Source organism: Olea europaea, chromosome 10 (assembly GCF_002742605.1).
Source record: "Olea europaea var. sylvestris chromosome 10, O_europaea_v1, whole genome shotgun sequence".
Taxonomy (NCBI): Eukaryota; Viridiplantae; Streptophyta; class Magnoliopsida; order Lamiales; family Oleaceae; genus Olea; species Olea europaea.
In genome coordinates this window covers 7,520,891-7,546,759 of record NC_036246.1, presented here as the reverse complement: position 1 = coordinate 7,546,759, position 25,869 = coordinate 7,520,891, and the positions used below count along the sequence as shown (strand labels likewise).

At 35.2% G+C, this 25,869-nt stretch overlaps 3 protein-coding genes across 10 annotated transcripts in view; all 3 read left to right on the top strand.

The window, feature by feature from the left end:
* The first annotated feature begins 3,011 nt into the window (after nucleotides 1-3,011).
* Nucleotides 3,012-8,779, top strand: LOC111401093 (farnesylcysteine lyase). Its single transcript, XM_023028646.1, has 5 exons — nucleotides 3,012-3,594; nucleotides 4,259-4,432; nucleotides 6,164-6,523; nucleotides 6,621-6,793; nucleotides 8,177-8,779. Exons 1-5 carry the CDS (start codon nucleotides 3,091-3,093, stop codon nucleotides 8,442-8,444), a joined length of 1,479 nt encoding a protein of 492 aa, XP_022884414.1. The 5' UTR covers nucleotides 3,012-3,090; the 3' UTR covers nucleotides 8,445-8,779.
* Nucleotides 8,780-9,981: 1,202 nt separating this feature from the next.
* On the top strand, nucleotides 9,982-20,876 carry LOC111401092 (DDT domain-containing protein DDB_G0282237-like). Of its 5 annotated transcripts, XM_023028643.1 has the most exons (11): nucleotides 9,989-10,185; nucleotides 10,484-10,533; nucleotides 10,626-10,782; nucleotides 10,885-11,057; nucleotides 17,055-17,491; nucleotides 17,588-17,968; nucleotides 18,113-18,534; nucleotides 18,658-18,814; nucleotides 18,961-19,122; nucleotides 19,248-19,336; nucleotides 20,261-20,876. In XM_023028643.1, exons 3-11 carry the CDS (start codon nucleotides 10,670-10,672, stop codon nucleotides 20,412-20,414), a joined length of 2,088 nt encoding a protein of 695 aa, XP_022884411.1. In that variant the 5' UTR covers nucleotides 9,989-10,185; nucleotides 10,484-10,533; nucleotides 10,626-10,669; the 3' UTR covers nucleotides 20,415-20,876. The 5 variants fall into 5 exon arrangements, with proteins under 5 accessions (XP_022884412.1, XP_022884409.1, XP_022884411.1 ...); XM_023028644.1 differs by lacking the exon at nucleotides 10,484-10,533 and having other exon boundaries at nucleotides 9,982-10,185; nucleotides 17,591-17,968; XM_023028641.1 differs by lacking the exon at nucleotides 10,484-10,533 and having other exon boundaries at nucleotides 9,982-10,185.
* Nucleotides 20,877-21,727: 851 nt separating this feature from the next.
* The window catches only part of LOC111401090 (TOM1-like protein 5), a 7,979-nt gene continuing 3,837 nt past the window's right edge, over nucleotides 21,728-25,869 (top strand). The window contains exons 1-7 of one of the 4 annotated variants that reach the window (XM_023028639.1): nucleotides 21,728-22,106; nucleotides 23,637-23,751; nucleotides 24,168-24,246; nucleotides 24,371-24,469; nucleotides 24,567-24,680; nucleotides 25,427-25,572; nucleotides 25,692-25,767. In XM_023028639.1, coding sequence (XP_022884407.1) covers nucleotides 23,651-23,751; nucleotides 24,168-24,246; nucleotides 24,371-24,469; nucleotides 24,567-24,680; nucleotides 25,427-25,572; nucleotides 25,692-25,767 — 615 coding nt within the window. In that variant the 5' untranslated portion in view covers nucleotides 21,728-22,106; nucleotides 23,637-23,650. Of the gene's footprint in view, nucleotides 23,752-24,167; nucleotides 24,247-24,370; nucleotides 24,470-24,566; nucleotides 24,681-25,426; nucleotides 25,573-25,691; nucleotides 25,768-25,869 lie in introns of all 4 variants that reach the window. The other 3 variants (XM_023028640.1, XM_023028637.1, XM_023028636.1) reach the window with 3 other exon arrangements.

Sequence of the window (25,869 nt, the reverse complement as noted above, 5' to 3'; positions counted from 1 at the left end):
TCTCGTCATTTAGGATCTTTTGTGACAAATGTACTCTTTGTTACATAATTTCGTCTTGCTGGAATATAATTAGAGGGTCTTGATCAAATATCACTTCATTGTTGTGTTGGGATTGATACATTTCTTTCTTGGATTATCTCAGACTATATAAACAAGAAAAGAAGACGTGGGAACCAAGTTTATTCAAGATGCTACAGGCCTTTTTTTTTGGGGATTTTTATGGTGTTCATATACAAGGAAGAAAAGATTATTGTAAGGGTTTTAAGATTATTATTATTATTTTTTAATGGTTTTCAAAGATATCCCTATGAAACTCTTAACTAGCAAGGAGGTAGAAGAAATTAATCAATGAACCCATCATCTTTATTTAGAGGCGGTCCTAGGCAGAGGCCAATGAGGCCCGTGCCTCAGGCCCAAGACCATCAGGGGTCTCATTTTGGCCCCTTTTATTTATTTATTTATTTATTTAAAAAAAGAGGTGAGAAGGCCCAAAGACTAATTATTCGACAACGAAATAACACTCTTAAATCCCAACCCAACTTATGTATCCAAATCAAATATCCACAATCCATTTACAAAATTCCCAAAATCTGAAATTAGAATCATACGATGTAGGGCATTATAATTCCCAAATTCCCAAAATCATCAGAAAATCCCAAAATCTTAAATTAAAATCTAAAATTAGAATCATACGTTTGAGTCGTCTCTGTCCGTCGTCTCCAGCCTCCGCCCTTCTGCGTTCCCGTCGCCCGCTTCATATGCTGATCGAAGTAGTTGAACACAGTGGAACACTCAAACTTCGAAGTCTGCAAAAGCGCCTGCTACCCTGCCTGCTCAGCTGCTCGTTCCATCATTCATCTATGAGACTGTGACTATAAGTGGCATGTATTTTGTGGTTTTAACATGCAAGGTGATTTTAGTGTTAAATAATACAGAGTTATAAATTTTTACTATCAGGTGGGTTATGTTGTAGAATGCAGATATAATGGAAAATTTTCTTTTGAATTCATTCTTTGTGAAATTATTATGCTTGTGGCCCCATTATCCATTTACCTTTGAGGAGTTCCACAAAATTATTGGTGTCATAACGTTATGCTTGAGCTCGCCATAGACTGATTCTCAAATTGACTATTAATTATCCTTAATTTATAGGATTTTATCTAATATATAATGCTACTGGATAATTGTGGAAATCATTAAAGTTGTGCAAAATTCTTTGGCGGTCAAATTTTCATGTTTGGCATGTATAATTTGTTACTGCTAGTATCTTTGTTTTGACATTAAGTTGTTAACCATTACTTTGCCTTTGTTTGAGATTGATTATTTGTAAATTCTTAGGTGGAATAGTGGTGGAGACCACAAAATATGTGGATAATAATTCACAAGGGCGTAATTCTACAGTCTTCATCAAAATTCCACTTCTCAAGTAATCAATGGCTTGCCCTAACATCTTATTGGAGAGATTAAAAATGTTTGAAGCCTTGTCGGTTTATATAACTGCAGTTTGGTCGGCTTATATAATTGCAACCTGGCCAGCTTATATGATTGCTTATTATAGAATGAACAATTGTACAGGTGCACGTAGTAACTATATTGAAAATTTTAATTGTGAGATGATTGAGATATTTTTTAAATTAGCAATGGATCACATAATATACTGTTTAATTTTGTATTTACATTGCTTTTGCTAGGGGGCTTAATTTACAGAGTTCGCCTCAGAACTCGTCAATCACAGAACTGGCCTTGTCTTTATTTTACAAGAAAATTTATACAAACGCAAGCCCACTTCTTTCCGTGTCACACTTGGAATGATTTATTAATGAACATTTATTATGGTGTATGAAAGGGAGTATATCCGCATTTATGAAATGGTTGTAGTTGTAATTGATGCCAAAAAGTCTTTGTTCTGCATAACTTATTTGAAAATAAATTAATTTTTATCATATATTTTTTTAATAAAATAATTTTATATGTGAATCCATAATTCTGTTTTTCAACCTTACATTTATATTTTCTCACTTCAAATAATCTCTCCCACACGAGTACTTAATTTTTTTTTTATATAAAATATACTCTACTATGCATTAAATTAATTAACTGTACTCTACATGCATGATTATAGTATTTATGCAATATTGAGATTTTAACTTTGCCTTTTAGATTCTCATCATTATGTTCCACCCAAACCAATAAAATATTGCGATTTTCAAGCTTTAATCAAAATGTCATTCTCCACATGCATCTTTCATCATGGTTATAGACAATTCGGCCGCATAATTATGTTCGACTTCAATTATTTCTCAATTGAGAAAATATTTAAAATTATTAAAGAAAATGTCTTTTGGTTGCGTAGAATTATTCACTTAATTAAGTTAAAAGCTAATGAACAATAAACTTCTCATCATCAAATAGGGACCCGAAAATTTTCTTCTTTGGAAAGCTGCAAGATTTGATACCTCGGAGATGCAAAAGATAATAATTTAGGCAAGACTTGTGCATGTTTACTTTCTTGCACTTATGAAATTGAATACTTAATAAAAATTTACAAAATACCCCCTACGTTTAGGGTGTATTTGAATTTTGCATACCATACTTTACAAAATTACATTTTTCTATATTGAATTCTACTTATTGGTACACACTTCGAAGGAAAAATAGAAATATTTACAAATTTCTTATTATAAATGACTAAACAAACCAAAGTAACTCTCATTTAAAAATAACAAGATATTTAATTAATATTTTATACCTTTTATTCTTCAAAGTTGTAATTTCTATTCCTCTTTCATCCAAAAATATTGATTATAAAAACGACTATAACACAAATATTTCTTATTTTCAAAAACTTTAAATACTTTTTCTAAATTCTACATTTCACATTAATAATAACATAATAAATACAATAATCTGTATTACGAAGACAAGTAGTAAAATAAAATTCAATGATCTTGTAAGTAAAATATGGTGAAGTCAACTAAGCCCTTACTATGAATAACTGGCCAATGGCAATTGGCAAGTCATAACTTCGAATACAATCATAACATTGTATACAGAATCAAAATCTGTAGCAGCAGCTGCAGCATCAAAATCATGGAGCAACGAATCATAGCCATTGTATTCTGTTTCCTGCTGTTACAATTTTCACCCACACACTCCAATACGGTCTGCATAATTGGTAGTGGAATCGGCGGCGCTTCCGTGGCGCATTTCCTCCGCCAATACTCCGCCGCCTACCACCCGTCCCCGTCCCCAATTGCTCAAATCAACATGTTCGAGCGAAAAGGCGTCGTTGGTGGACGCATGGCCACCGTGACAATAGCCGGTGAGACCTTCGAGGCCGGTGCCTCCATACTGCATCCCAAGAATTACCACGCCGTGAACTACACCAAATATCTTGACCTTCAATTGAAAAAGCCGAAGTCGAGTGACGATTCTCTCTCTTTGGGTCTCTGGGATGGCCATAAATTTGTCTATAAAACATTCAACTCGAAGTCAAAGCTACCAATTGTTCAACGCTTGGTGTCACTTGCAAATTCTATTATGATGTTTCTGCGATACGGATTTTCCCTCTTTCGTATGAGTAGCTTCGTCGAGGTATTAAACCAATGGTCGTGCTTAATTAATCCAAACCAGTTACATGTGGGTGGGTACCTCTGGGGTAGCAAAAGTTACCATTTTTAAACTTTAAAGGGTTCAACTTTAAATCATAACACCTTGTTGTTGCCCTTGCTTTAGCAGAAAGGGAGTTCTGTATGGAATTATTTGTATTTGACTATTGAAGAATCTCCTATCCGCCAAATATATATAGGAACACTTAAATACATGGTATAACAATTCTAGCCGGGCGTTTTGAAGTAAAATCAACATATTGGTCAGTTTAGCTGCTTAGGAAACAAGTGATTTATCTGCCTTGCTGTATATCACGATGTAATAACTTACTATATCATTGAAGTGAATTATTTTGTTGCTGTTTCACACTTTACCTTTTATCCTTCTGATTTATTATAATTAATACTCCACAAGTAGATACATAATTAAAATATTTATTTACTTGTCCTTGTACATAAATTTTTATTGTGTTTTTGTGTATTGCTCTTGGTGTCTCTATGTGCATTGTTGGATAGTATTTCACATACGAGATAACTTCTCTACATGATTTATTGAGTTTTGGCAAAATGGGGAAATGCTGTGGTGTTCTTACCAGTGCAGTGCGTTATGGTTTGGTTCTTGGTGATAATGATGGTATAAATGTTTGTAGGTGGCAGTGAATAACTTTTTGAGGTATTATGAAGGTTTTAATTCCCGTCCTGTGTTTGAGAGTGTGGAGGAGATGCTTAAATGGGCAGGACTGTACGATCTGACAACACAGACGCTTGGAGAGGAATTAGTCAAAGCAGGGTTGTCTCCTCTACTCATTCAAGAGCTTGTCACTGTGAGATACTGTTTCTCATACTATAATTTCTATGTTTCAAGTAATTTGTTTGCATGGTATTACTCAATTCATTATGTTTTACGACCACTTTTTCTTTCGATTGTTCATGATGAACTTAGAACCTAATTGGTTTTCCTCTGCTGGTTAGTATCCATGCCTTGGTCACCTAGTCATCTCCCCTCTTCTGTGCGCCTATATCTCATTTATTGCTGTTGCACTTTTGTATTCAGCCTGTTGTTTTTCATTCATATCTTTACTAGAAAGCTATTTTTGTCTTGATATATTCCTAGTGCAAATAATATAGGTCATGTCTGCAGAAGTAATCTTATTGTGTCCGGAAATAGCATCATTGACACAAACATCACTACTCATATTCATTAAACCATGCATTGCATTTGGGAACCAATCATATGTTCCTTCACTATCCTGCAAACATTTTTGAAGTCTAGTTTCTCAGCGAAAGCATTAAGAGAATAATCTACAATAGGTCTTGGAGAGTAGATGTAGCATGGCCCAGTCAAACTGGAGTTATTTATAAACTGGGTAGAATCTTGAGCTTGCTAGAGCCACAAATACTTGTACCCATGCTTTCTCTACTTCTCTTAATATTAGTAACCACCCCCGTGCACTTTATATGGTGAAGTCTTATGAAGAGTATGTATACTTAACCCATTCATGCTTGGAGAACCATGATGAAGTGGCCTGATGAGAAAGATTACTTGTGGATCACCGAGTGATCAAGTTTCCAATACAACCATGGTAAAAGCTTCTTTCTTCAAGTAAGGATCCCATTTGATGTGACCCCAGGAGGAGTGGTAGGAGGAGAGTGACATCCACGGTTAACCAGCGATGGCCAGTAGTCTATATTTGTAGGGCCTGTTTGGGAGGGATTTTTTATCCCAAAAAATTAATTTTTTGACCGTTATTTCACTATTCCAACCGTAATTTTTGACTTCTTCTCTCACAGGTGGACCCCACTTTTCTTCTAACGATCAAAAAATCAATTCTCAAAACTTGGCTGCCCGCCAGATCTCTCCTGGTTAAAAAAATAAATAAATAAATAAAATTTGAAAGCATTACTTTCTTACATAATTTCATTAAAATCTAGAGGCTACAGATTTAGCATCTACACACCTACTTTGGACTAGACTTTCTTTACTTCTTTGGGCCCTTGAATTAAATACACACATTAAGAGATTTCATAAAATTAGGCCCCGTTTGAAAGTATATTTGATTTGATTTATTTTTATTTATTTTTCCTGGTTTTTGTGCATATGGGATTGGGCTCCAGGGCTCATATGTTAGAAGAAAAAGAATGCTCTTGTTCGCCTGCTTTCAATAGCATCTTCAAATTACATAACCATGAAAATGGAATGAACAGAAAACAAATTTAGCGTAATGAAAACTTTTGGGAATGAGGGAAACAAAAGTGTCTCCTCTTTCTCGACATATAGACCCATTTGTTATAGAATTACTCAATAATTTTTGAAACCTTCCTTAAAACATTTATTCATTTCTAATTCCAACACCCCAATAGGGCCCTTTTCTTCATATCATGGCGATCTCCTATATTTCTTCTATTCCATTGCCCCTCCTTCTCTTTGATCTAAAATTTGGCCCATATGTGGAAATTCTGATACTGCTAGGACCAAGCAACTGCATAATTTAAGCAGCTTGAACTTGACGTATGATTTTGGATTTTGAGATTTAAAATTTATCTTTCTTGTACAGGTTATAACAAGGATAAATTATGGTCAAAGTGTTAACATCAGCGGATTTGCTGGTGCAGTTTCCTTGGCTGGATCTGGAGGCGGTTTATGGTCAATTGAAGGAGGGAACTGGCAGTTGGCTGCTGGATTGATTAACAGATCTGATGTTTTATTGCACCTTCATGAAGAAATAGAATCTGTCTCTTATCTAGGAGATGTTTATGTGCTCAACTCCACCCAAGGGAAGAGTTACAACTGTGGAGTTACAGTGGTAGCAACACCCCTAGATGAGCTGAATATTGATTTCAATCCTAGAATTTCAATTCCTCCAAGGAAATTACAGCACACACATGCAACTTTCGTTAGGGGTCTCTTAAATCCTGTAAGCATATGGGATTTCCCTTTGACATCATTCTTGTCCATACTCATCCCTTTTTATATTTTTGAGGTATTACAATTTGATTATTTGCTGTGAGCAGGCATATTTTGGTCTGAACTCGCTTTCGGATATCCCAGACTTGGTAGGCACTAAAGAGTCTCATGATGTACCATTCTCGAGCATCAGTATTCTGAAGAAACATGAGAATGATATGACTTACAAGGTATTCTCTCGTGAGACAATGACAGATGCGTTGCTGGATAACGTTTTCAGGTATACTTCTAAATTTGCTTGCAGTAATCATTTGTTAAAAGCTGGAGAGCTCTAAAATTGATTCTATTTATTTATTGGAATAGGGTTAAAAATGATTCTTGTAATTAACCCCAAGTTTATGGGGTACGATATTTAGCTGCTAGTTGTTACTGCTGGAAAACATAGACTGCGAGCCAGTTTGAACCATAGTTATAAAATCCGGCCTGGCCGGTCGGGCCGGAAAATCGGTGACCCGGGCCCCTGACTGAGCCGGGTAGAATATTTTCATAGATATGCAACTGATTCGGTAAAAATCGAGTTGACAGAGTTAACTGACGATTTTTATATTAACTCGGTCAGTTGACTAATTTGATCAAGATTTAAAAGTTTGTCCATAAATTTTTTGTTCTCAGAAGGACTTGAAACCCTAAACCTCTAGATAAAGTGAGTACCACCTAACCACTAGAGATCAAATGTTTATTGTTATGTATTTGTAATGATTATGTATATGTAAATCATTTATAGTTTGTTAAAAATATTTTTAAAAAAATATAGTAACTATTTTTATTAACATGAATTGAATTTTTAACAAAATAATATATAAATATACAAATAATTAATGATAGATAATTTATTTATTTATTTTGGTTTTATCTAAAAGAAAAACTTTATACTTTAAAAAATATTTTATAATTATTAAGCATTGACATACCGGTCTAACCACTAACCCATCGGTTCGACCAGCAACTCGAGACCTGGTGCCTTGACCGGGTCAATAGTCGGATCGGGTTTAATAACTATGGTTTGAACAGTCATTTCTTATTTGCAATAAATTTGTTTCGAGTATATGAAATAGCTCGTCGTTTGTGTTCACAGTATATTTCCGATAAAGAGTATAGATCCTCGTACAAATCACCAGGAGTTGTTTTTTATTGTTACATGATATAGCCAATAATATACTGTCTCTGGCCTGTTGTCCTTTTCAATTGCTTGGGGTTTTCACTTGTTTTTTTTAAGATGTTGTTCTAGAAAATCTAAACATGTCAAGCCGTTTCCTTGCCCTTAGGTTTCAGTGTCTCCATCCAGAATCACGTTCTTATTGTTATTTCTGTTTTGGCTGATGATAGGCTACCAACACGGGTTTCCATAATTTTGTAGCCGATTGGTTAGATTCCAGTTATCACAGTCAACCAAATACAGATTGTGTACTCTCCTTTCATTTCAGTATGTTTAATATACTTGAAATATGATCTCGTGTGAAGTTGATCTATATCTTGTAGCATTGACCAATCAATTTTACCGGAGATACTCTTCTAAACTTCACTAGTTTGTAATTTTTATTTATTGGTCAACCTATTAGTTGCCATGTTTCCTTATATTTTTCCTTGACATTTGCATCTGCAGTACAAGAAAAGAGACAATGAAAATCAACTGGGCTGCTTATCCTCATTATCACGCTCCTGAGAAATTTGCTCCCTTTATTTTAGATAATCAGCATTTGTACTATGTGAATGCGTTTGAGAATGCAGCCAGCACAATGGAAACAAGTGCTGTTGCGGCTGAGAATATAGCCCGGCTTATTCTCTCGAGATTATCCCAGGGAGTGGGCTTGAGTTCATTAGACTTGAAGAGGGTTGGCAGAGATCCATCTGAATTGCACACAGAGTTGTAATTTCCAATGTAACTTGTGCGAGTTTCTGGTGTCCTGACTGCGCCAGGGAGCCGAACTGGGAACTTGTATATACAATTAATTGTCATGCTTGTGCACGCCTGCGTATATGGGAATAAATGCTGTAGAACATTTTGTCGAAAACATATTTGGAGTTGATGAGCTCATTTTGTAAGTTATTTCAATCCATCCGTGACTTGATTTGGGAAACTGCCCCTTGAACCGATCATGATTTGTTGTATCAATCTAGTGGTCTTTTTTTTGGAGCTCTTAGGCATTCCACTACCTATTTCTGTGAAATTGCGAGTTATTATAGCAGTTTTATCATCTTGATGAAATCTGATGGATTTAGTTTCTTGACCTCAACACAAAAGCCTAGTTTGGTTTCTTGATTTTCTGATTCATATCCATCCTATGTATTGAAGTCACATTATTTATTATTATTATTATTTTTTCAAGTGCACCGTATTTTACTTGTGTGTTAGGTTCCTAATCTTTACTCATGGTCACACTTGTATCTTCAACTTTTAATCGCATTCTTATCGGCAATCTTCCATTAATTAACACATTTTGTCATAATTATATTTTTGTTCAAAAAATCTATTAGGAGCGAGTTAAAAGACTTATTGTCCCTTTAGATTTTTAAATAAGCAGAAAATGAATAAATAAATAACTAACAAATTGTGATTAAATATTTGTTTTTCATTTTAAAGCGCGTTAATAGAAATTTTGAGTGAAAAGCTTTGAGATTGATATTCCTTCCTCATGTTTGAAATGAGGTGATCTTTTCTATGTAAGTTGATTCTTAAACTGTTAAATAATATATTATTGATGATCAACTCTTTTCTTCTTGTAGGTATGGTTGTAAATGGATCGAATCTGTCCATTTCTGATTCAATAAGAATAATTATCTAATCCGATTCAATAATTTAACGAATATTTGATTATTAAATTTGTATCTGATTTGCTATGTTATTGAATATTCAATCTGATAATTTGATTCAAAATTGAAAAAAATTAGGAAGATAAATTTTTTATATTAGTCAACTTCTAAACCCTAAATTTATAGGGACCATATTTATGTGTAAAGCATACAAGTTTCAAAATGAAAAAACTGTGTAATAAATTATGCTATAACAAATAAAATATATTATATTATTATAACAAATCAAATCGATTTGTTATCGGATTGGATTGATCTACATTCATATTTGTTTCATTTTAATTAATAGATTATCGGATTCGAATCTTGATCAGATTATTGAACTGAGATCCTAAATTCATGAATTTCATTGGATTCGGACTAAAATTCAATGCATTGACAACCTTACTTGTAGGGTGGCGATGGCAATGCCAGGCCAATAGGTCGAGGACCAACCCCTCAACATCCCCAGCCGCTAAGACAAACAGAAGTCTAAAAACCAAAAATATCAATTACTAATGTTGGGCCTTTTTCCACCTTTATTCGGTTAAAGAAGCCATTTAAAAAAATAAAAATAAATTATATATAAATGGAAAATACTGCGTTGGACGAGGAAATGCAAGAAGGGAGAGAGATATAGAGAGAGAAAGAGAGAGAGGGAACAACACAACACGTAAGTATTCATTGGCGAAAAAACGTACCATCACCGCTTCTCTCTTTCTTCCCCCAAACCTCACTCGCGATTCTCTTTCTCCTATACATACACATTACATATACTTACGCAACCATCAGTCATTCAATCAAATCAATTCATTCTCTGCGGTAAAACTCTTCTCCTTGTTAAATCCGCTTCTGGCGGGAAATAATTTGTCTACTATTTTTCATATTGACGAACTGAAAGAATGTTATTTTATTATATTTTATTTTTGGGTTTCCGGGATCTTCTGTGGTGTTTTGTTATTGCTTATAGCATCGAGGAGTCTTAGTGACATGAATGCATTTTATGTTATTCAGCAGTACTTTTAATTGTCGAAGTTAGATTTTTCTTCGATTTTGTGTTCTAATCTGGGTTTTTTCCCCGCATTATGATCTGGCCTTTTGCTTTCTTCAATATTTGGAGGTTCATTGCCTGCTCTGTTCTTTCCCATCTTATTGGGATTTTTTTTCCAGGTTCTCGTTATTTTTTCTTCATTTCATCGTTTAGTTTGTTTCTTTACCTTTCTGAGGGATCCTTAATTTTTTGTGCTTTCTTTATTTTCCAGGGTTTGAAGTTGAAATTCCAAGAAAATTAAGAGCGTAAAGAGAAATGCCTCTGTACAAAAGGAAGCCTTTTTCGCCGGTGGAGAAGCCCGAGGATTTAAAGCCTCAAGAGGTTGTCTTTCAGGTCCGGTTTACGAAAGAAATCTTCAGAGATTATAGGTAATTTTTGTTCTGTTTATTCTTACTGTTGGTGAGTCATGTGCTATGTGTTCAAAATTTTCGCATTGACTGTTATCTTTAATTCAATTCTTCAATATTCAGTGAATATTTGAAGAGGATTAATTTATATCGAAAAAAAGTGTGGACATGCAAAGCTACGGGGAAAACTAACTTGACCTATGAAGAGGCTTTGGTTTCAGAGAAAGAAGCTGCAGAAAAAATCCAAAATTTCCCTGAGGAGTTAGTGCCTCCCGTGCTTCATGAAGTTCAATTCAGTAATTCCTCTATACTTATTGTTATTAGCTGTTTCATTGAAGTTTACTTTCTAATGCTCTATCTTATCTATGAAAAAATGAGCCTACATCTTGATTTTGTTTATTTATTGCTATAGAGGTATTGCTGTATTCGAAAATAATATAAGGTTGGGTGCTAAAGGATTTCATGAGGTCAAACTAGTGAAGTTCTAGGTAGTCAGGCACCAGGCAATGTGTGATAGTACGCAACAAGAATCTACTGACCATGGGCATAATTATGTATTTATATTCTTTTAAGATGCAAATTTCATTTTCCGAACTTATTTCTTAATTTGATCAATACTCAAGTCACGGCAAAACACCCTTTATGTCGAGTTGAAGAAGTCAAAATGTTATTATACTGCCAAACCTATGAGCAACGATGATGAATGATTCACAAGACCATGCGTGTGACCAGAAAAAAATAAAAAATCAAAGACGGTATTGATTTGAATTGCCTTTTTCCTGTGTAAGCACTTAAGTTAATGTCTCCTTCACATTTTAATGAACTCCGAGTTCTTGCCTGAAATTTTTTCGCTCCTCTGTACTTGTTCTCCTCATCACTCTTCCTATCCTTCTGCTTTACCAATGCCATGGGCTTTTGTCCTCTTGGCCAAAAGATGCCCAGTGAACGCACAAAACCATTTTTTCTCCAGCTAAAGTTAAAACTACCATTCTCACAGTTTATCAGCCACTCATTGGGTGAGTTTGGGATTAGAAGAAAGCTTCATAGTTCCGCTACTCCCTAAGGCCTTTCACTTAAAAAGAAGCTGTTGTCTACTATAAAAAGACATGAGATTCATTTTACTAGTTTGTTGGATGAGCCTGAAAAAAAAACATGTGATGGAAAAGGGGTGAGAAAAAGCCTTCTGCAAAGATCTACTTCCTGAAGTGTCTGGCCCACCTTTTTTGCAAAAGATCTAAAAAGACGAATTGCATTGGGAGAATTGGTAGGCCTCAAGATCGAGGCAAAGGTATGATAGCTGGAGCATGGGAGTATAAGCGAGAGCATCTCTCTTTTCGGGACTGAAAGTGAACCATGGAAGTAGATTGGAAGTTTTTTTTGGTCAAATGGACCTAAGAATCAAGTGAGACATAGGCTTAGTAAAATTTATACCCGGTCTTGAATTGTTCACCATTGCTCTTATTGCTCCACTTTATGCCAGGATCCACAGCACCTAAGAGTCCGAAGCTTGTCCGAAGTGACCAAAATCTCTTTCAGCCTTACCTGCAAAGCCCAATATCTTCACTAATGTGTTTACAAGATGAAGCTTTGTCTAAATTAATAGTAGGAATTTGTCAGTCACCGAGGCTCAGAGTTTAAATCTTACAGATTGGAGAAGTGGCCAATTGGAGCTGCTAGGAAACCTTAAAATTTAGTGAAGCTTAGATAAGTAGGGTTTCACTCCAAGGCGATGTGGTAGATTGCATTTTGAAATGCTCAATGTGGTGGCGTGAAAATTTTTTCGCTTTATCTTTATCACCCCGTTTGGTACCCATTTTTTTCAAAATGCATTTTTCTCTCTTCTTTTCAACCACACATTCTTTATTAAAATAATATTACACGTAAATAAAAAACTTTTCTTTATTTTTCAACAATACATTTCCCATCAATTTATTATTCAAAAATGCATTTTTACATAAAAATGTCTCCCAAACACCCTCTATATGTTTTGTGTCATTAATGTGAGAATGACATTTTAAAAAACAGAAAAATGAGACCAAATTTACTTTGAATATTCTGATTTTGGTTCAAAAGAGTTCGATTGTAAGCCGATTGGATGCTGAAGACTCACTTCTGAGACCTGAGGCATCATCGTATTGTTTGGGTATATATCTATTTTTGATGCTTCATCCTCTTATAGACTTTGAGGTATTGTTCACCTCAGTTAATGATGGCTTTAAATTTCTCTCTTGATGCTGGCTTTAGCTTTTAATTCAACATGTACTGGATTGAGTTATCATTTTCTTTCATTTTCTAAAACATTCTTCAATTCTCTTAGCATGCAATTTTGGACTGTTTATATTAACTAGAATTTGATTTATGCTTATGACCAATATAATTCTGTTTAGAGTTTGGCCCTTGTTTGGCACCTGTTAAAAATTTTAATACATTTTTCTCTCCTTTTCTCAATCACACATTCTCTAATAAAATAATATTACGCGTAAATTGATTTTTTTTCCTTTTTTCAACCAATCATTCTCCAAAAACTACTATTCCAAAAATTAAAATCTCTAATAACGGGGGCCAAACGGGGCTTGATATAACCATTTTTTAAAAAGGCAATGGTGAAGCATGCTTTGAGGCACTGAAAATTAGCCTCTGGGTGTGAATATCTTTGAGTATTAATTAGGCTTACGCCTCTACTGATTGAGACACAAGCCTCAATGCTCACACCTCTCATTGTTTATGGTGCTTTGGATTGTGGCCCACTATGAATGAAAACCTACATATTTTCTTTGGTTGATCAGCTTTGGAAAGTCCAACATGTGCTGGTTATATCAGCCATAAATGATAATAAATTATAGATTGAAACCAGCCCGAACATAAATACAACAAATGTACAGGTTTCACACCAAATGTAGAACTGTTCAACATTGGCTCACTTGGCGGCTTCGGTTTTTTCTTCTCTCTGAATTTTTTTTTGTCTTTATCTTTTTTATTATTTTTTGGTTGTTTCTTCTCATGGATGATCAACTATATTGTCTCATCTTCTACTTTATTCTTTCTTTCTTATGTTTAGAAGAAAAAAAATGATGATGGGGTAGGTACATCCATGATATGTGAATGCTCTAACTAGATGATAAACTAATTGATTCTAAAACTAAATTTTTAATTATTGGAAAAATAAAAGTGACTTAAGATGGAATTTAAAATATGTTAATATTCTATTGCAATTCCTAGAAAATTGTTATTTTTACATTTCTTCGATATACGGTGAGGCATATGCCTCAAAAAGCCTTGAGGCTCCTCGCCTGACAAATGAAAAATGCCTCAATATCCGGATTAGCATTTTTAAACACTGAATTTATAACTTTGTTTGACTAAAAACGGATAGGAAATTTTTAATGTAAACTCTGTCTCCATAGTGATGGTTGTGGATTCCTGTAGAAATAGTGTGAATGGAGATCAGAAAGTTTTGGTTTGCTACGAACATGTTGCTGTTATTTTCAGAGTCACTAGGAGTCAAATGTCTCGTGATAATTGAGAAGGAGCTTGACAAAACAAATTTGAGCATCAAGCCTGGACCATTGAAATTGATAACCTGTTGACAGAAAATGTCAAGACTGAATTTTCCTCCGACCATATAATGCTCATTGATGATTTTTATTGCTAGCAAATGGCAAGTGAGTTGCCTCGTCACATGACCTCCATAGCTGACTAATTAGTAAATTATACTTTTGGAAATTGACGTCTCTTGGTATCTCCATCTTTTTTCTCCTTGAAGCTTGCACTGGCTCATTGTTCATTTGTACTGGATTGAGGTGTACATCTTGATGATAATCAATGAAGTTGGTTTTGTATATCAATATCAGCAAAACTATGGTATCAATTGTTTTATGTTGCCTTGCTAAACTCTGTTTTGCACCAATTCACATAAACATGTTTTATATACCTGGTGCGTTCGTGTTTCTATGCTGTTAAAATGGATTGGTTTTGCTAATCAATATGGTATGGTCATGTGATAAACTTAAATTTGCAGGAATGCTTGTGGCCCAAAATTTCCTGCAGATTCATGTTTGTAGAGCATTTCTAACCAGTGTTAGGATGTAGTTATGATTTGGTTATTGCTCTTAAGTTTCAAAAATTTGCTGATGGGATTGTGCCAAAAAAATGAGTTGACACAAAAAGGATGGCTTCATTCTATTTGATCTCAGCTTCAACAATTTTTTTGTTTATATCACAATTTTGATATGTTTTTCTTTAATTGCTGATAAATGTAGCTGAAGCAAACACTTGACAAATCCATCAAATAAATGAGCATCACAAGAAAATGAACACTTCGTGATGTGAAAGATATCAGAAGTCTTATTCAGTTTTGGATATCATAGAATGCAAACCCGTTTACTCAGGTGTATGGAGAAGATAATGCACTCTCTCTCAGAATTAGGATATACGGTATCCTTTACTGTTTTTTCAACCATCAATGTTGGGTCTCCTTCACCGCATAGGCCTTAGCTAAGTGTAGGGCTTAACCTTAGTCACACTCTTGACACAGTAGGGTGGTGGACCTGCACTCTGTTCACGAAGCTGCAGACCAAGAAGAAATTTGCAATTAATTTATGCAATGAGAATTCTCAGTTTGTGCACTGGCAAAGGCCAGTTCAGACTGTCACCAATATATCTTAAATGCCTACAGATTTAGACTTGATATTAAGATTTACTTTTCTTGACCAAAGAGGCATAGCAATAAATGGCCGAGCTGGGAAAAAGTAAGTCAGCCACTTCCCTTTTATAGACGTTGCTTGCTTACTTGCTGGTGAACAATCCATGTGGGATTCGTGATATAGTGTTTTCTCTTGTATTTCTCATAGAAGATTCCCACCATACTTCTTCACTAAGACTTGGTGTGTGACATATCCGGCGCATGTCATGTTTCGGGTCCACCGGGGTGATTTGGAACTGCTCATGTCAGTATAGTTCTGATTACTTAGCCTTTTGCCATTTATTTCGTTTGAGAATTATTGGCGTTGAGGATTTCTATCTCAAGCCAGCACGGATCAGAGAACCCTTCTTGCTGAATGAATTTAAGTTGATTGATTCGTGTTTTCAAGAATGTTGAAGGAAGTTGGGGTTTACTGAAGGATTAAACATGGCTACATAATGACTGCTGCTGCAATGCTGAATTTGTCCCACTTTTTCTTAAATTGACATGTAAAGTTTTACTATTTCAAGTGTACATGCAATTTTATCATCTAGATAATATATTTGAAGTGAATATATAGTTAGTAAGTCTTGAAATTACATAATCATAAAGTAGCAGCCCTACTTCCCTAGTTGGTGTCTTTATATCTGATATACTTGTAAGTTATACTGCTTATTCTTTATGCCTCTTTCTTAACAACGAAGAGAAACACGGTGACTAGTTGACATAACAAGCCTTTGTTTTAATTGTATATATGCTTTGACGATGTTCAGATATCTAGAATTTAAAACTAGCTAGCCCTCTTCCAACGTCCCTTGCCTCTCCCCCACGCTTTAAGCTCTGGATTGGGAGCTCAACTCTAGGAGTCTGATAAGATCCTGTTCTGAATTCTCACTTCTTCTCCTGTAGACACAAACGAAGATTGGCAACCAAACAAGAGTAATCAACTGGGAATTTCTAATATATTGCTGTGAATAGAATAACACTGGGATGAATAGAAAACTGAGAATTACAGCCTTGAAGTAATACTATTTTATGTGAATAAAATATAATTACTGAAAAGGAAAAGACATTTGGGTGTTTGAGAGACCCAATACTCTCCACTAGATCCTTCTCCAATTCTTGCCCGACTATATGGCTATTCTCTACATTTATTTATATTATACTTCTAATAGATATTCCTAACTAATTTCCCTTTTAACATACATAAGTTTTCCATCCACTTGCACACTATTCCTCTTTTGCATCCTTCTAGAATGAGTAAGGTTGATTGGAGACTATCAGAATCATTAGACAAATTGATGATATGCCGTCTATAGGGACTTACAAAGTTCAAAGCTGCTCATTTTAGTTTTTTTAGGTGGCTCATCTAGCTTATTTAACTTATAATGTTTTGGAAATTCAAGTATGTAATTAAATTCTAACTGCGGTAAATTGCTTCAGCGAGCCAATGGCTCAAATTGAATTTAAGTAGGGATTTGTTCTATTAATCACAGAAGTTCAAATTGCTTCAGATACAATTAAATTTTTTTTCCTGGAACATTTGGATTTGGTCTATTAATCACTGTTGTTCACATTTCTTCAGAGAGAGTAAATTTTTTTTTCTTGGCAGGCATGCTCACACTAAAGGATCTTGCAAATTCTATTGCTGCAAAGTTGCAAGGACCTTTTTCAGAGGGTGCTGTATTATATGGGAAAAAGGATGGTCGTTTACATAGGTGCAAAATCGTGAAAGTTCCTGAAGAGTCAGACAAAACTGAATACGAGGTTGCCTGGCTTGGAAGTGATAATAAAGTAACTGGAAAGGCATTGGTAAAGGGTGAGGAGTTGACTGGGAAGAAACTTCCTTTTACTAGGGCTGTTCTCAAGTCTTTTATCAAAGATTCGACATATCGAAGTTTTCCCTGGGTCTTACATGATAGTTTGGCAAAGAAGCATGGAATTTCAACTGCTCCTCCCAGAGAGCTAAAAAATAAAATTTCCATACAAGATGGACTCATTGTTAGTAATAGGAAGAGGAAGAGAAGCGACGATGAGAAAATTACTGGGGTAAATATTGAGATTTTTTTTCCCCTTTTTTTATTCCCATCATTTTGGTTCTTTTTGGAATTAGTGCTCATGTTCCTTTATTCTTTATTTAATCAGGAGGCAAATGAAAATGGTTTAGTTCATAGGAAAGGAAATGAGATATCAGAAGCTCAGGCCGTTAAATATCCCATTGATGATCTATTGGTGCAACAGTCTGAGGAAGACCATTATTTGACAGAGCGTCCTTCTCCATGCAGGGATTTCAATGTGCCAATGGAGTGTGTTGGGAATCTTTTGATGGTGTGGGATTTCTGTACTTCTTTTGGCAGGTTACTAAGCTTGTCGCCATTCTCGCTCAGAGATTTTGAAAATGCCATTTGCCATAAGGACAGTACTCCATCTCTCATTGTGGAATCTTATTCAGCTCTTCTTCGCTTGCTAATGAAAGACAATGGCAACTTCTCCATGGCTATAGAAAATAAGAAAAGGAAGCCAAAGGTTAAACAATTTGAACATATAGTTGTTCCATAGTTATTTCTATCACAAGTAGAATTCTTTTTGATGGACTTCTCCATGTGTTTTGAAAAAATCAATACCCTATTCTTATTGTTGACCTCCTCCAACTTTATCTTCTTATTCCAGATTACAGCCGTCACTTGGACAGAGTATTTATGTGATTTCGTGGAAACAAGTTGTGCTTTGAAATTATCTACCCATGTCAGTACAATTAGGAGGGGCCACTATGGCCTTTTAGACATTAGTGTGAAACTGGAAATCTTCCGAGAACTGGTTGCTCAAGTCCTTGAGACAGACATTGTTCGGGAGAAGTTGGATGAGCATATTGAAGAGCGTCATGCACTTGCTTCAACAAGGAGAGATGAAGCACTAGAGGAAGGTAAAAAGAGGAGAGATGAAAAAGGAAGCAGGAAAGCAGAGACTGATGTCAAGGAAGTTGTAGTAGAGCATAGACTGCAATCTGCTGCTAGTAATTACAATGGACTGAATGGAGTTGTTTCAGAGAAATCAAATGGGATCTCTCAACAGAATCACTCATCTGGGGAAAGGTTGGAATTTATTGTTTTAATTTTTTTTCCCCCTGTAGAAATCGTTCTTTGAGAAGTTGGGTTGAATATAATGTCTCTCTCTGTTCACCCTCTCTTTATTTCTGCCTTTGAAAAATCTGACAGTGAGACTGAACGAGGCATTTTCCCTGATAAGAATGCTAAGAAACAGAAGGATGCAAATACCTTGATAGTAGATTCTAGCAATCCATCTAGAAAGGCCCTGAAACTGATGAAAGTCAACATCAAGGAAGCGATAGAGATGAAAAATATTGCGCAAAGGGTTTGCTCTCTCTCTCTCTCTCCCCCTCCCCNNTTCAGAAAAGGGAGAGATAGAGACAGAAAGGGGGCTGACAGAAGTGTATTGATGCATCGACACACATTTTGGACTTCTATGCTGATCTCTGTATTGCTTGCTTGCTTATTCAGAAAGAATACCTTGAACGGGAGATGGAGAAGAGAATTGTACGCACCAGTCCACTGGGGAAAGACAGAAATCGTAACAGGTATTGGTTTTTCCGACGTGAAGGAAAAATATTTGTTGAGAGTACAAACTCCACGCAGTGGGGCTATCATGAGACTAAGGACGAGGTATAATTAGAAGTCACTCTGTTCTGGTTTTTGTTATAGTTTTCTATTTTTTTTTTTTTTTTTTTTTTTTTTTTTTTTTTTTTTTTTTTTTTTTTTTATATATTCATCTTTTTTGCTTATCGTAGCTTGATGCTTTGATTGGCTCGTTGAATCCAAAGGGTGAGAGGGAAAGGGCTCTTAAAAAGCAGCTGGAGAAAAACTACAACAAAATAAAGTAAGTTGTTCATGACCTTGTACCAAGATTGTTACTTTCTCATTTTCCATGCCTCAAGTAAGGGGTGGAGGGGTGGCGTGGGGAGGGGGAAGTGGGAGAAAGCAAAATGTGGGTGTGAATTCTCGTGAATTTAGCCATTATTGATTGCTAAACTGAACACTAAACTTGTGTCTTGTCCCGGGCAAAAAGTAAGCTATCATGGTTTGCTGTAGATCTTCATATTTATATGTGGTTTAATATTGAACAATATGAATATTATTGGCTTCTACTCTGGAAGTTATTTTTTGATTTATTCTGCCGAAATTTTACTTCTGTTGGTTTTCTGTGTCGTGCAAATTTGTGGAACTCTATAAATATCTTTTTCTTATCGGTCAAAAGTTGTTTTTTGTCTTTTGATTGGTTTTTTACATCCTCAGTTGAGAATTAACATTGCACTCCGGTGAAACTGGCCAATCATTTTCCCTGGTTACATAATATATGAGACTGATAGCATGTTTGGCCAAGTTTAAAAAAAAAAAAAAAAAAAAAATTTACTTTTGCATCCAAACACGTCACCATTTCATACTTTTAAGCACAAAAGTTTTATTTTGGAAGTAATTATTACCGTATTTCCAACTCTAAACAATAAAAAAACATTTATTTTAAAACCGATTTACATGGAACAATTGCCGAACATGCTCATTCTACCGTAGAACTTGGGTTGAGCTTTACATGTTAATATTCGAGAATGTCATTATTTCTACCTTTAAAGAATGAGCTGGAAGTATGTTTCTTTATTGACTTCTAACTTTGCTATTAATATTCAAACTTCTTGAGCATTGTTTTTTATATAACAACAATTGTTCTTCACTTGATGCTTTCAATGACATTGCTTGGAAAACCATTTGGATCCAACTTGTAATGTATCTTAAATTTATTTTGCAGCTTGGAACTTCAGAAAAGATCAAAGGAGGCTGCTCATAGGATTGCAATGGAAGAAGAGGCTGTGCTTAGGAGGTCGACTCGCGTTCGCGCCCCACCTAGGGAAAATCCCGCATTTGCCTTCCTTAAATATGTAAACAAGTGGAAAGAACTCTAATTGTCATCTTCTTTTCCCAGCTAGATTATATAGGCAGTGTAGTACAGATGCAGCTATTTACTGGATGAAGAGGAAGAGTGGGTTAGTGATTCGTTTCTTTAAAGTTGAGGTGGGTTCACGAGTCGTGAATTCTTTTTATCCTGATGAAGAGATGAAAGATGTTATAGGTACATCAATTATTCACAGCACACATACATGTAAGTGGGTGGGGTCCACAATTAAGATAATCGTGGACCTCACCTTTGTGAGACAGCTATAAAAAAAGCTATCAAACAAATGCTGTATAAACAGCAATTTTCTTTTTGATGTGACTGAATTTTTGGATGCAAAAGGTCATCATTGCATGGGATTTTTCACATATTCAAGCCCATCTGATGGCACAATATGCAATACTCCTGATCCATGTAAATGGCATTCATTAGTGACTTCAATTTTTAATCGAGATAGTTTATGAGTTTGTTACTTTGTCATCTTCTTTAGCTCGTCTTCTTACTTACATAGTCTTAGTTTAAATGCATCAGTTGATAAATCGTCAAGCATTACATGTTTTTATTTTTATTTTTTTTAGTCGATTGAAAATTAAAGAGTAGATATCAATCTGTTTGTTCAAAAAGAGAAATTTTTTTGTATTATATCACTGATGATAGCATTACTTTGTAAGTTGCAATAAGAAAAAGCAAACATACAAACACAAGGGCAAGGGGTCAAGATGGGGATGGCAATGGTCAATTGAATCTGGGTTCGATTCAGTCTACAGTTCGTGTTAAAAAGAGCCAAAGTTCATGAATTGGGATGGGATGAGCCATTCGATCCATTTACCTCTCTAGGTCGGGATGGGCCAATGCTCGAGTTCCCAATTTACTTGCACGGTTTATCCCTCTACTGACTTTTAATAGAGCAAATGACATAAATTAAAAAATCAAATAATATTATTAATTTATTATGGACGTCTCCTGGAATAAAGAAGGGCATCGGAGTTGGCAAGTGTATAGGATCATGTCCAGCAAAGCAACGACCAAACCTCTATTACGTTGTCGGACCCACCATCCGCCTGTCGCCTCGAGGCTTGAGTATGCTAACATTTAGCCTTCGTTTGGCCCCTGTTAAATTCGATTTCATTACATTTCATTTTTCTCTCTTCTATTTTCAACCACACAATTTTCTATAAAATAATATTGCACGCAAATCGAAAATTTTTCTTTCTTATTCAACCATTTATTTAAAAAAAAATTATTTCATCCATTTCCATAAATAAGGCAAACGGGGTTGAAGTACTCGCTATTTTTGGCCCAGCACGTGGTGGACCTTCATTCGAGCTTCGCCTTTCAACGCGATTATCTGCACAAAGGAAATGATATTCCCTGCCACATGTGAGAGAAGGTGGAGGCGGGCCCCACCTTTTTTTTAATTGCTGCGGAGCTCGACACCCCTAGGGTCTGTGCACACCTGTACGAGGAGCTCGGTTCTATTGCCAGTCCATGTTAGTCTTCGTTTTGGCATCAAAATGGAGTAATTATTGGACAGCCAATAATATCCGCTGGCGCCGTAATTTAAATCCATCACTTTCGCTACCTGCGAGAGTTGACTTAAGATAAACTTTCGTCACAGATTCTTAATTGGTATTCTTTACTATTTTTTATAATGAGTATTCATTTATACAGAGAAATGGATCGTTGAGTAAAGTCCCTCCATGTAAGAGAATCTTTTCATTTCCCTCTCTTCATCATTCATTTATGTGTAAAAACTCGTATATACATACAATACAACCGTATTTTGTTGAAGCGCGGCTGCTTTTGTTCTTTTCTGCTTCTCAGGTGCATTATCACTACTGGAACTATATTTTTTTGTTCTTTTTTATGCATTAACTTGCCTATTTTCGTAATTTTGTCTGGGACATTATATTTCTGTGTTTTTCTTTTTATTGGGATCACATTCAAGCCTTTCTTGAGATCTAAAGTTGAATTAAAATGTTTGTGTGAAATAAAAGACGAGAATGATTTTATATTTTTCAAATTCTTTGGTGCTAATGAGATGATAAGTGTTTACCTCGATTTTTGTACCTTCAATATGGCCGATGATACCTGTTCCTTTCATGTCCCTGCAAGCTTTTGTCCTGCACACTTGGACAAAAGTTGGAATGGCACAATGTGTTGACTTTTACAGAGGGAGAGGTACAACACAAGCCATTGGATTAGAAGACATGTAGCCTCGTCGTGACAGTCCACCTTTCATCCGTTGTATCATAGGCTAAGTGCATTTATGGGCATTTAATGTTTTTGAAATACCGCCACCTTAAAGCCTAAGTCTGACCTCCGATTCATAGACCGACAATTTGACATTAAAGTGACTGCTGAAGTGAGTTGTCACATCACGTAACCGTTTGACAGATTTGTATGAAAAATCTGCCTAGGGAGATGTGAATTGGAAGATTCTTTCTGTGAACGAGAGGCTGGAAACCTTGTATATCTTCTCTGAAGTGTGGTTTCACTTAGCCTCGGTCATTGGAGGGTCGGCCTCAAGCTGCACCTCGCTGAGGCGGTCCATTAACTCAACTACCAGATGCCTCGGCTCAATGGGGCATCAGTTTAGGCGTTCTTGGCTACTAGGCAGGGATGACGTGGAGTGTCCCTGGAGACTTTGTTTAGTGGGTTGCCACATGGTTGATGATTTGGCGCCTCTTTAGAAAAGGCGTAACGATAGGGACTGAACGGGAGCTGGAATATGTAAACCCCATATAATTTCGTTTTGAATTACTGGAAAACCCATTGTATTAAATCTAGAAATTAAGATCAGTTGAGCAACGACAACTTGTTTACACAAGGATGCTTCTCTTATCTCTAGAAGTGTGAACTGAAATTATAAGCTTAAACTCAGTAATTTATTTGTTCACAAGTGCTTTTCCTTTTCGTGCTTGCGTTTATATTGGTGGTCATTGACTGATTTTGCTCCAGGTGATTCATAATACTAGCTGAATAATTTCGTTTTAACAATATTTTGCTTCTTTGAAAGTTAGAGGGAAAGAAATACTGTCTTCCATGGTCATATTCAGGCATAACTGATATTTGATGGATTACTGTGGGTAATAGAAATTTCCCATCAAGTGTTACATATAATAAAAAGAATGATAGGATGCAGTCCTCTGTAGATTATTAGCCTGTGTTTTATACTTCACATTGTATTGTGATGATGGTTCTAATGTTAACTTGCTGTGATTGCTTACAGTGGGGATATTAAATATGGCATCTGAACTTGTGAATTCTGCAACAAGTGACAAGCTTACTGAAATGGATTGGGCGAAAAACATTGAGATTTGTGAATTAGTCGCATGTGATAACAGGTACAATTTCAATACTTTTATATGCATTGTAATGTTGCTATTATTGATGTAAAGGCTCTCTCAACGGGTCCTCAATTCTGTTAGGTATTCAATATTTTGACAAAAGGTTCTCATTGGATGTTGTTTCTTCACTTTTCATCTTGTTAAGCGAATTTCTTTTTCCTTTTTTGTAAATAATTAATGATTATTATACATTCTAGATGTAGAAGGTCGAATTTAACTTGGAACCTTTTTGCTTTCACTTTGAGTAATTTAATACAAGTAATTCAGAAAAATGGTGCTGAAGTTACTTTTTATCTTGCTGAATCAAGTTTAATTCTGGAAACATGGTTGGTGTTGTTTAATTTAATATTAACTATGTGTCTGAATGTCAATATAGCCGCTTAACCATTGTTTTATGTATTTTGGTAATACAGACAAGCTAAAGATGTTGTAAAAGCTATAAAAAATTGCCTGGGAAGCAAAAATTCAAACACTCAATTATTTTCAGTATTGGTGAGTACTTGTAGGGTATATAATTTTTCGGCTTGGTCTGATGAATCCCCTTTACTTGCGGTGGATTATATAACACTTGCTTGGAAGCATTGATAAGACTATTTGTTTCTGGTTGGATTCACAGCTTCTTGAAATGTTGATGAACAATATTGGAGAACATGTTCATCAGCAGGTTATAGACATGGGTATTCTTCCTATACTTGTGAAAATAGTTAAGAAAAAGGTGGACACTCTTTTTAATGTCTTATGCTCAGTCATTTGTTGATTTAATTAATAGAAGAAATATTATTATTATTATTTTTTAATCTCTGTTTGTACAGTCCGATCTTTGTGTAGGGGAAAAGATTTTTCTTCTTTTAGATGCAGCTCAGTCATCTCTTGATGGAAATTCTGGGAGGTTTCCTCAATATTATTCTGCTTATTGTGAATTGGTGGTAAGTACAGAGCAAGCTATATACTAATCGCAAGCTTTTAAAATTTTAGAATCGAAGTCCATATTGAGCAAATGTTGTTCAAGCATCTCTCTTGTGTTTTTACTTTAAACCTAGATAAATTCGAGCCTTTCATGACGTGCAATTTGCAATCCATATTGCTATTTTACCCTGGAAAAGCTACTGCATTTGTATGCTTTTTATCTTTTCCCAAAAGACTGAAATCTTTTTTATCGATGTTTTTCTTTCTTCAAATGATGTCTTCTGTATATTTACTACCATCAATTAAATAATCTCATCTCATGTTCTCAGTTATCTAATAACTGCTCCCAGGCAATTTCCTTTTCTTTTATTTTGGAATTGTTCCAACAGTATGGATGTGTGGCATAACTAGGGAATAGATTTTTGGTTGGTCTCAATTACCAGAATAAAAACCTTTTTAAGTTGAAGAGGCATAAATAGACCTCTGATGCAGTATCTCAACAAAAAACTAGATTTGTCACTTTGTGCATTTCGTCCCATGCATGATTCAATATATTTCTATGTCAATGAAAGATGTTTAATTAAAAGGACAAGTATTTTTTTATGTAAAGAAAAATGAATCTTCCTTAAGATGTACATTGATTTTATCTTTCACTGTATGATATGTGTTTCAGTAGACTTGCCTGCTTTGCAACTAAATTGTGCCTAAAAACACTATTGGAGTCATAAACTTTGTCGACTATGTAAACATTAAAAACATCTTCCAGAGTGCAGGAGTGCAATTTCCTCGAAGTTCTTCTGACACCTCTAAACCTCATTCTACATTGGAGGTGAATAAGAATAATTCATCAGATAAGCAGTCAGCTGCTCCTCAATTTGAAAGAAAAGCACCCAAAAATGTTTCTGTATCAAGGTATTGCTTTTGTTTCATATAAATACTCTTGTATCCAAGGGAAAAAGAAATCAATCATTCTTAATCTCTATTTTATACCTTTTGATCATCTTACTTTTAACAATTTCAAATTTCCACAGTATACTTGAAAAAGCTGGCACTGCTTTAGAGGTCTTGAGGGACGTCCTTAATGCTGTTGATACTCAACGTTCTGAGGTATTTAGTGTTTAATAATTTCTTTTGCTGACAAAGATAAAGCTTGATACTTCTCAATGCTTAGTTGATGTAGTAGAAATGACAAATACACACACACACATA

Coding starts and splice junctions, on each gene's coding strand:
- LOC111401093 (XM_023028646.1), top strand. CDS start 3,091: ATGGAGCAACGAATCATAGCCATTGTATTCTGTTTCCTGCTGTTACAA. Junction 3,595..4,258: donor GTATGAGTAGCTTCGTCGAG/GTATTAAACCAA, acceptor AAATGTTTGTAG/GTGGCAGTGAATAACTTTTT. Junction 6,794..8,176: donor TTGCTGGATAACGTTTTCAG/GTATACTTCTAA, acceptor TTGCATCTGCAG/TACAAGAAAAGAGACAATGA.
- LOC111401092 (XM_023028641.1), top strand. CDS start 10,670: ATGCCTCTGTACAAAAGGAAGCCTTTTTCGCCGGTGGAGAAGCCCGAG. Junction 10,783..10,884: donor GAAATCTTCAGAGATTATAG/GTAATTTTTGTT, acceptor TTCAATATTCAG/TGAATATTTGAAGAGGATTA. Junction 18,815..18,960: donor TGAAAAATATTGCGCAAAGG/GTTTGCTCTCTC, acceptor TTGCTTATTCAG/AAAGAATACCTTGAACGGGA.